Here is a 10,953-nt window from a genome sequence, read left to right on the forward strand (position 1 = left end):
CGCTCTCCCGAGAAAAAGGGAGAGCTTTTGGGACTCTACTCCTATCCAGGAGTACTCACCTCGACCCCTTCTCCCGGGGCACAAGGTTCCAAGCCGCTGAACAGCTGCTGACCGCTGTTCATGCTGGCTCTGACGCCTTCCCAAGCGGACGGCTCCGAAAAGAGCCGCCATCGGCGCGCCGTCCCACCGGAAGTCCACCTTCCTTTATTTGTTAATGAAAAATTAAGAAACCTCAGATTACTTCATTGCTGAAGATAAATGGATTTCCTGACTTTTTCCATAGAAGTAGAAGCTTCTTCAGCTTTTGATGCCACTGCAGATTTTCCAAACACACTTACAGGATACTTTATGCTTGTGGAACTACACCCTAAAGCAAACATGTCACACTCGTGACGTCGCGCGACGTATCGGAGCTTTTTCTCCATTGGCAGCAATGGGGTGGGCGCGGTTTGCTGGTGACGCATCTGGCCCGCGGAGCGGCAGTTTGACACCCTTGCCCTAAAGAATAATCATTAAGCCCAATTTCATTCTTGAGGTTGATCATAGTTTAGGAAGAAGAGAATTAGGAAGAAAAATGTGTAAATAGACCTGTTGCTAAGTTGAACATGAGGATGTTTTGGAGAGAATGGGCTGGGCTTCAAAAAGGACATGGAGCTTTTATGCACAATGGTAAGGTTGTGTTGCAACAAATATTTTCTTTCTGTGTTTGTCTGTCTCAGGAACTGCTGGAGACTCGTAAAACGATTGTCAACGTGGTCAGCACTTCCTCTGCAGCTTATGATGCAAGGTTAGAGAAAAACAGTGCTCAAGTCATTGTGGGGAGCCTGTCCCTGGATCTAGATGTTGTCTTATATTGCAAAGTGTTTATACTTCCACTAGTTCGTGGTTGCTGTTTAAATGTCATGCTGCCTTCCCTTTTATCTGTCACTTTCACTTTATTTGTCCAATTGATATGGCTGCCTATCTCACCTGAAGTGACCCTAAGTGGTGCACATTACAACCAGGAATTAAAACATTTTAGAACAGTAAGAATACATACAACAAGACCACAAGAGTGAAGACATTAACATACAATATAACCAGCGTGCAGCCTCCCAATGACCAGAGAATCCCCTGTCTTGCTGTAAAGGCTATAGGGTTGAGGCTAACCTCACTTCAGGAGGGAGATGTTTCAGAGGATGGGTGCCTTATTAGCAGGAAAGGTTCATCTTCTAGGTCCTGTCAGATGGAATTCTTTTGTGGATGGGACCTGCAGAATGCTTGCCCTGCCCAAACTTATGGAATGGGTAGATGTTGTACGGAAGAAGTGCTCCCTCAGATAACCCTGGCCCCATGCCATGTAGGACTTCAAAGGTCAGAAACAGCACTTTGAATTGGACCTGGAAGCAAACTGACAACCAATGAGGCTCACGGAGCACAAGTGTAATGTGAGTCCACCTACAGCGGTGTTTCTCAGCCTTGGCAACTTGAAGATGTGTGGACTTCAACTCCATGCTGGCTGGGGAATTCTGGGAATTGAAGTCCACACATCTTCAAGCTCCCCAGGCTGAGAAACACTGATCTAGGGATACATACAATTGCCCATGCCACTGCATTCTGCACCAATTGAAGCTTCTTGATATTCTTCATGGGGACTCTTCTCTGTCCATGCATTGTGGCAGTTTCTTAATTACTAACCATGCTTCCTGCAAAATTCAACCTTTTAATATTCTCTCTTTAATATTAAAAGTGGCCGTATACATTATGTAAAATAACAGTCTGCTTTGAGGTCACTGAAATTCTATGCTCTCTTTACATACATGCAAACCATACTATAAAGATGATCTTGCATTGTGATTTTAGCTAAAGGTGACGTGAACACTGCAGTCTGCATCTGGTACCCGGATCTCCCAAATTATGAAATCTACCCTCGTTCTGGTGTTCTCAAGTCCAATACTGTTGGATTCCCTGCCCTTCCATAAACAGAAGAACTAGAAACTGAGGCAGAGTGTACATAGGATGTATGTGTAAAACACAACCGTTATGGTTTGTAAATTGTGATTTTGGTTTAGAATCAAGCCAGTTGTGGCTTACTTGGTAAACATGGATAAGCATATCATGGCTCAGCATGATTAGTGAAGCCAAGTATAGTCTCACATTTGATGCTGTCTACCATCCCTTTCCTAATCCACCTCAAAACACTTAGACAGGCTAACAATATAATACGGTAGGAAAAGCTAGGAATCTGGATTCCTGAGTTCTTAAAAGCTGCTTACAGTCTAGTTTGATTCAGCTGCTGAGAGCATGTCACTTAGTTTGCAGGTATATGGTGCATAACAATGAGGATTTGATTTTGCACACTTTAAACTAGTGTTAGGTTTTTCCCAACCAAGAGTTAGAACTACAAGCTTAGCAGGCATGGGCATCTGCAGCAGGTGGGCAATGACGACACATGTCCCTTGACACAAATAGCATGACTTCTGTATTCACCTCAGATGTCCAAATGCAAGTACTTAATTGTGCTATATGTGCAGTGGCATCACGTCACACTTTGACATCGCCACAGCTTATTTCCAATGCCTGTGCTTGTAGACTGTGATTCGTGACATGATCAGTGTGTTTATAGCAAAAATTAAGAAAGCCGTTGAGAAGAATTCTAGCAAGTGTCAAGGGAAAAATGCAAGCAGTCCTACATAAAGCAGAAGTAAGGTTTAGTTCTTGCTGTCTTTTTCACACTCGTGCACCGTAATGGGTCAGAGGCCCTCTCCTTTTATTATTTATTTATAAATTTATATGCCTTTTCTTTTTGGGTGGGAAAAGCTGCTATTCCCCCCCCCTGCTTTTTTGTTATTTAATGGATTGTTCAGATTTTACATTGTTTGCTTCTTATCTTTTCAAGAGTTCCATTTAAAAAGATATTGAGGCTGTAGAAAAAGTGCAGAGAAGAGCAATAAAGATGATTAGGGGGCTAGAGGCCAAACCATACAATGAATGGTTGCGGGAACAGATATGTCCAGTCTAGCAAAGAGAAGGGCTAGGGGTGACATGATAGCAGTCTTCCAATAACTTGAGGGGTTGTCACAGAGAAGAGGGGGCCAACCTATACTCCAAAGCAGGACAAGAAGTGGTGGATGAAAGATTAAAGAAACATCCTAAAATTCATGAGAAGTTTCCTGACAATGAGAATAATTAATAGGTGGAACGGCTTGACCCAAAGTTGTGGGTGCATGACTGGAGATTTTAAGAAGAGATTGGACAACCATTTGTCTGGAACGGTATAGGGTTCCCTGCTTGAGCAAGGGGTTAGACTAGAAGACCTCCAAGATCCCTTCCAACTCTGTTATTCTATGATTCTAAAACAAAACTACAAGGAAGAAAGGCAGACACTAATAAGCAGGAGCAAAAAGGGGGAGAGATTGGAGTCCCACCTACTAGTGAAATAAATGTTCAGTCTGCTTTATAAAGTTTATTTTATTGGCATTAGAGATTCCTTTCCTTAACCTCATCTCTTTTCTCTCCCCCCCCCAAGAATATTATCAATTGATCTAACTGGAAGATCCCAAGCTGGATAAGCTGGGATTCAAATTTAGCAGAAATTATTTTAATTAGACATACCAGGGATTCAACCTGCACTCAGTCCATTGCGAGAAGGTGACTGGGCTAAAGTTGGATGAAGCTTTCTGGCCCACGGATGCCTTCAGCTTCTTCGCAAACGGGAATCCTCTCTGCCCTGACCTTATGAAGAGAAGTTAGGAACCAGGATTCTTGGTTCTCTCCACCTCTGAAATCTTGCCCTTATTTCTTATTTGGGATAAATTTAGGGATGAAGCTCAGACCCGTTTGGGCCAGCTGCGGGACAAAGCAGAGAAGGACTTAAAGCAGTACATATCTGAGATGAAAGAATTGGAGCGCTTCCTGGAGAATGACCGGCGCATGTCTGAATTTGTCAACACCAAGCTGCAGGAAAGGACCTTCACTGAAGAAGCACTGAGAGCCAAGGCAAAGAAACGTGTGTATTGATTATGTATATGATTGACTTGCAGGCTTCCGTCTTTAGCAGGGCAAGGTGACTTCGAACCTGTAGAAAGCAAGCTATGAAGCAGGAGGAATTCTTTGGTTTAAAAGCGAGCGATTCCGGCATTCAACTTTCTATACCTGACTTCTGGATAACTGTCCCTGTTAAGTTACTTGAAGCAAGCCATTTATTTATTTATTAAATATATAGGCCAGGGGTAGTCAACCTTGGCTCTTTTATGACTCGTGGACTTCAACTCCCAGAATTCCTGAGCCAGCCATGCTGGCTCAGGAATTCTGGGAGTTGAAGTCCACGAGTCATAAAAGAGCCAAGGTTGACTATCCCTGATATAGGCTGTCCATCTCACTCTCAAGTGACTTTGGGCACCTTGCAATGCCATAAATAACAGTATCAAGCAGTTCAAAGGTTAAAGGCATTAAAATATTTTATTTATTTATTTATTTATAAAAATTTATTGGCCGCTCATCTTATCATAGGGTAACTCCGGGCGGCTTACAATTACATCTTAGTTAAAACATAAAATGTTAAAATCAAACCTTACAACCTAAGGATACATGGAGCTGTGATGGAGTGTGTGGGGGGGAGGTGGGATCTGCTGTTACTCAATCAACCACCTCCATTGCGCTGTTCCCCCATTGGGGCTCCAAGCCAACTGGCACAGTCACGTCTTTAGGCCCTTACAAAAAGACAGAAGGGTTGGGGCCAACCTCACAAAGGCGGCGGGGGGGGGGGGATATATTGGGCACTGAAAGATAAAACTTTAAAATTAACAACAAAATGTATTAAAAGGACCAATGCGTAAACAGTTATGTGACCATTACCAATTATTTCCTCAAGTATTTTTTACTTTTTGGTACAGGAGGCTATAAAGAAAGTTCATTTGGTTGTCAGGAGAATTTTAGAGAAGTTTAGATGTCTGTTTTTAAATGCACATGTGGGTAAAAACAGTGCAGTGAAAAGAAGAAGCAGGCTTCATTCACTTGTGTAGATCTTAGAAGAATTTTGTCTAAGAAATGGGCAAAGGCCTCTTCACAGATGGTACTTAGGAACAATGTAAGAGTTGTTTAAAATCAATGTTCTATTGTTTGATGAATTGGGAAGACCTTTGGATCAGCTTGGTGCTGTTGCTTGATAAATTGCAGGGATTCTAGATGGGAATAGCTTGGCTCCTGTGGTCTGCTTTCCAATAGCCTCATGACTTGGTTTCTGTAATGCAGTGGTCCACATCTCACACCCTCTGAGAGACTTCCAGATGTTATCTAATTGCAGTTTTCAATAAGACAGAAGGTGGAAATTGTTACAGATGTGATTTGGGAGTGACCCTATTAAATATGAATGAAAGCAAATTCAGATCTCTAGCACAGCACTCAGCAGCCACGTTTGGCACTGTTTGGAAAAACGTTATTAAAAATGTATTGATGGAACAATCTAATGGTAACATAAATGTTTTGTATGTTCAGTGGTTAGAAGGGACAGGTTTCAACTGTTTATGAGCACTGCAGAGTTGGGAGTTACACTGAGGGAGATTTAGCACATGTAATACTAGAGAAGAACTGGGGCTTCTTTTATTTTTATTTTTCTCTCTCTCAATAGAAGAAGAACGGAGACGGAAAGACAGTGAGGAAGAGTTGCTTGAATCTTACAGCAATGCCTTTGATAAACTCCTGGAGCTCACTGGCTCAAAAGATCTGAATATGGCTCTGGATACATTTATTAAAGGTGATGTATATGAATGGCAGTTAGTTTAAAAAAAACAGGGATCATTTTTCACTGGATCAGTAATGGCAAACCTTTTAGAGAACGAGTGCCCAAAAACTGCCCCATCCCCTGGCCCACTCCTGCCCCATCCCCCTCCCCTGTCCGCTCCGTTCCGGCCCACCTACCCCCTGCCTCACAGGGCCACCCGCCTCCTCCACGGCCTGCCGCAGATCGCCCAGTGGCCCTGCAGCACCATGGCGGCCCCACCCTCCACCTGCACCCTGGAGCATCATCTCCATGCCACAGGGCACGAGGGTGGAGTCTTTCCTTGCTGTCCGGCTGCCATGTGCTTGGCTGCTCTGCTCTGTGCGGGCTGCGCTGGGGGTGACTCTCCTCCAGGAGGGCTGCTGGTGAGGAGGGGGCCATGGGGGGAGGTGGGGCTGGGGTGACGGCATGCGTGTCCACAGAGAGGGCTCTGAATGCCGCCTCTGGCACGCGTGCCATAGGTTCGCCACCACTGCACTAGATAGTATTCACTGCCTCGGCCTACTGAGGTTGGTTGGCCTCAGGAAGAGCCCATTGATTGGGACATTTGGGAGCCATTCTCCCTCCAGTGCCCCATGGATATTTGGGCCCTAATTATTAACACGTTGGCTTCTATAACGTTTGCCCTTCTCTCTATAGATAGGGAAAGAAATTTTGGTCAGTTCAACTATGTCAATGAACAAAACAGCCAGAAGGACCGACTATGGGAAGAAATTCATGAGGTGAGTTGAAAAGATGATCTCTCTTCTTCTTTCTCTTTTTTTATTTTTAAGAAGGGCAGTATTTTTTAGAGGCGATTGCCTCTGGGACTTTCCCAACCACTCAACTGAAGTCCTATCCACTCCTCTTTGAATTAGCAGAAATTTATAAATGCATATATACATATGAATGTATCTTGTCAGGTTTGTAGAGGGAGCAGTAGCAAGAGCTCTTAGACTTATATGCTGCTTCACAATGCTTTACATCTCTCTCTAAGTGGTTTACAGAATCAGCATACTGCCCCCCCAAAATATGGGTCCTTATTTTACTGACCTCAGAAGGATGGAAGGCTGAGTCAACCTTGAGACAGTCAGGATCGAACTGCTGGCAGTGGGCAGAATTGGCCTGCAATACTGATTTCTAACCACTGTGCCATCATGCCTCTATAACAAAGATGAGGGCAATATCAGAATTTAGAAGGATTTTAACAAGTTGATGGTTGAAATTCATCTTGCTGTGTGTGTGAGTTTTAAACAAAGAAACAAATACATAGGCAGTTGTACGTGTGAAAACAGATCACAAGCCAAACATGAGCCAATAGTGTGATGTAGCTGCAAAAAAAGCAAATGCCATCCTAGGCTGTTTCAACAAAAGTACAAAAGAGAACTTGTCATTCCTCTATTCTGCAAACAGGCCTGGAATATTTTAGGAAGCACAGTGTCAGACTGGAACATCTGAATGCAAGATGGTGAGGGCCTTGGAAAGAGCAACAGGAACAGTTGGAAACAATGGTTGAGGTTACCCTGGATAAAAGAAAACTCTGGGATACCTGATAGTTATCTTCTGTACAGCCATCATGTAGAAGGAAGGGGAGAATTGTTCTGAATTGTTCTAGAAATTGAGAGAGAAATAATTTTAAATAAGAAAGAGATTTTAGCTGGACATCAGATAATATTTCTTTAGTAAGAGATGTTCAGCAGTGGAAGAGACTAACTTAGGAGAATGGTATTTAAACAGAGGCCAGATGGCCTTTTGATGGGGATACTGTCTAATGGATTCCTGATCAAGGCAGTGGGCTGGAACAAATGATCTCCCAGGCCCCTTCCATCCCTGACAGTCTATGTCTCTGCAGTTGGTAAAAAAAAATAAGAAGTTCCTTCCATCTTTTAACTTTGCTTTTCCAGCTTTGTCATGAGATCCAGGAGATTCAAAAGCGGAACAGTCAAAGAGAGGCCCAGCAGCTGTTGCAGCTCCACGAAAGTGAAGCCCAACAGGAGGAGACGGTGAAAGAGGCCAATCAGGCTGAGCAGAACCTAAAAAGGTTCCTCAAGATTTGGGAACAGCTTAAAAGCGGTGAGCGATGAAAGGAGAAAAAGGAGTTGCTTACTAATGGTTAAGTAAATATGGATAATAATGAGCAAGTTTTCCTCTGGAGCTTTGCAGCTGGGGACTGGCTCTTGTCTCATCATGAAAGCTATGGGTTGTTTTTTTAAAAAAAATTACTTCAAGAGTGCAATATTTTGGGGGACTGCGGCATCTCTTGAGATTGTTGCTAGGATGATCACAGCCAATTGTGGAATTCCAGGTCATCAGTTAAGTTACCAGAAGCCAAACAGGTGCCAGAGCTCCTCCCCTCGTACCCCAGATTGCCCCCTATCACCCCTGTTCTCCTTGACTTTTTAAAATTGATTTATATGGAGCCAGAGACTTCAAGACCAAAAGCTTAATTATAGCCACCTACGATGATGGGCAGCGAATATCAGGAGAACCAGGAAGCTTAATGGACATAAAGGTGATGTTCACACATTGACAATAATTAGCACTAGATTAGCTACCCTTCCCATAGTCTGCGTCAGAGGCTGCACCCTCACAGCAAAAGCAGCGTGTTTGTGGAGATGTGTATGATCCAAACAAGCAGTAGGCCAACATTATTCAGTGTGACACGACCCAATATACTGAGGTTGGGGTTTCATTTAATGCATCTCCTCCTTCCAGTAAATGTTGGTCCCTCAAATATGGTCACATTCTATTTTTTAGCACTGGGGGGGGGGAAATGATGGTTACCTAGCTTCAGTATTTACCGACACAGGACCATGAGAAGGAAAAGAGGATAATAATAAGAGGCTCAGAGAATTGGTTTGCGACTGGCTGATTGTTCATTGATCAACAGGAAAAACTGCTTGCTGAGAATGGCTCAGATGGTATGGGGGGTAACTGGAGGTAGAAAGACACTTCCTTCTTTGAGCAGAAAGTCAAGCAAAGTAGATACAAATTCCCACTGGCTCCAGACAATATGGCCATGGAAATGGGCATTTAGTCCAACTTCCAAAGGCCACAGTTATAAACTCATCTTTGTTAGTAGGCTAGGTATTTGAAGGATATAGTGCAGGGGTAGGCAACCTTGGCTCTTTTATGACTGGTGGACTTCAACTCCCAGAATTCCTGAGCCAGCATGGCTCAGCTTGGAAACCTCTCCCTTTTCCCTCAGCATGGCTGGCTCAGGAATTCTGGGAGTTGAAGTCCACGAGTCATAAAAGAGCCAAGGTTGCCTACCCCTGGTATAGTGTCAAAAAGAGAGGGTTTTTCCTCAAAACATGAAAACCTGGACTTACCTGGTGGCTCTAATGGCCAGTTCCTTCAGACAGCATAAAAGAAGCCTTTTTTTCAACACCACACATGTATGCAGCATGTATGTTAAGCAGGAGACAAGTCGGCCTTTAAAAAGATTGTATCACTTCTTTTGCTGCCCTTCTTTTCAATCTTCCTTTATCTTGGAAAACCAATTATCCCACCATCTATCATGCAAATCCTAGACAGAAGATTGGGCAAGGTCTATCCCATGGAAATTGGTGTTAGAAGTCCCCCCCCAGGTGCAGTGCAGAGCCATTGATTAATTTAGGTGCAGGCAGAGGATCTCTTAGCATCTTTCTGAAGGACATGGCAATTAATGGCAAGCGTCAGGATTCACTTTCCTTTTTCCCCCCCTCTCAAAGCAATTGAATCTCTCTTCTGGAAACTGGAGTGTGACCATTCCACGCTGGAAAAAGTGCTGGGCGGGACAACAACTGCTCAGGATAAGAATGTTGCCATTTACCTGAGCATAATTGAACAGAAGGTCAATAAGCTGCTCACAATGTATTCCTTCAAGAAGGCTGAGGTATGCAGACAGCAACAAGGTTGGAGATGGGTCATTTCTCATTTCTGTCTGTGTGGAGAGTGTTGCATGGATTTTTTTTACCCCCAGGTTAGGAAAAGGTGACTTTCGGCTTCCTTTTCCCAGCTTACCCAACCTAATTTAGATTGCTATAATGGGAACTGGAAGATTGCATAAAAATCCATTTAGAATTTGCAGAAAAAATATGTGACTGAAGCTATATAGGACCTGGGTGTCCAACTTTGGCAACTTTAAAACTCGTGGACTTCAACTCCCAAAATTCCTCAGCCAGCTGTGTTCTGTGAATTGAAGGGCTAAGTCTTAAAGTTGCCAAGGTCGGACAGCCCTGCTATAGGATAATCTCTGCTTGGTCCCGTGTACTCATAGGTCTACATAGATCCAATATAGTTCTCACTTTTCCAGTGTTTTGCTTTACCTAGCTCATTCCCAGTTTTTTTTAATAGTTTATGATATTGTGTGTGTGTGTGTGTGATATTTCTGCAAATATAAAAATTAGAAACTTAATTTTTTTTTTAATAATAGCTGCAACCCATTTAGTGTTGATGTATTAGAATGGGATAACCTTGTAGGCAACCTGCAGCCCTTCAGATGTTGCTGAACTACAGCTCCCCGTATGTTTTATTTACTGTCCATTAGGACACTAAGGCTGTAGTAGTCGGCTACATCTGAAGAACCACATACTGCTCATTTCTGGCAGATTAATATAGGTAGCCTAGTGGGTCTCTTTTAATTTAAATCTTTAGGTGAGGGTAAAGAATAGTCTTTTGTTCCCTACTTCTAAATTTGATCTCTTTTTAGGACAAGGACGAGCCCTATGACACTGTGGAGACAGCACAGCTGCTCCTGGGGCAGACACCAGGGCTGCGGCCAACGGCGATGACTGTTCGGCCACCCACAGCTGGGTAAGGAGAGCTGGTTATTACCCAGACAATCCAGAAGGATATCCGGCTAAACCTCCATTTGGCGTGTCCCCATTTCCACATTAAATTCAGAGCGGGGCATGGGAAACATATTTTTTTGTGGTGGTGTCCCCTAACCTGGAATTGTTAAGGGCTTTGGGTTGTATAAATTTCAGGTGAATGCTGATTCAGTGTTCCTTCCATTAAGAGCAGCGTGACAGCTGGAGAATTTATGTCCAAGGGAGACCACTGTGCCTCAGATAGACGGTGTTGAGTCCCTTCTTGTGAAGTGGGGGCAAGGGGTGCAAGTGGGCCTGTTGATAATATACCTGGCCCCCTGCTATGTGTCAACGGCCCTGCCTGAGCTAGCTGACGTGATAGCCGCGGTGGCGGTGGAGACCCCCAGGCTTATAGTCATGGGG

At 43.7% G+C, this 10,953-nt stretch overlaps 1 protein-coding gene across 1 annotated transcript in view; it reads left to right on the top strand.

Annotated features, from left to right (window-relative positions):
- The window catches only part of CCDC114 (coiled-coil domain containing 114), a 32,045-nt gene that overhangs the window by 14,561 nt on the left and 6,531 nt on the right, over positions 1–10,953 (top strand). Inside the window, exons 8-14 of the mRNA XM_015810247.1 lie at positions 720–787; positions 3,801–3,988; positions 5,609–5,734; positions 6,398–6,480; positions 7,642–7,810; positions 9,451–9,614; positions 10,431–10,534. Of these exons, the coding sequence (XP_015665733.1) occupies positions 720–787; positions 3,801–3,988; positions 5,609–5,734; positions 6,398–6,480; positions 7,642–7,810; positions 9,451–9,614; positions 10,431–10,534 (902 nt within the window). The remainder of the gene's footprint in view (positions 1–719; positions 788–3,800; positions 3,989–5,608; positions 5,735–6,397; positions 6,481–7,641; positions 7,811–9,450; positions 9,615–10,430; positions 10,535–10,953) is intronic.

This window comes from Protobothrops mucrosquamatus, unplaced genomic scaffold (genome assembly GCF_001527695.2).
Source record: "Protobothrops mucrosquamatus isolate PMUCROS unplaced genomic scaffold, P.Mucros_1.0 scaffold8, whole genome shotgun sequence".
NCBI classification, from domain to species: Eukaryota; Metazoa; Chordata; class Lepidosauria; order Squamata; family Viperidae; genus Protobothrops; species Protobothrops mucrosquamatus.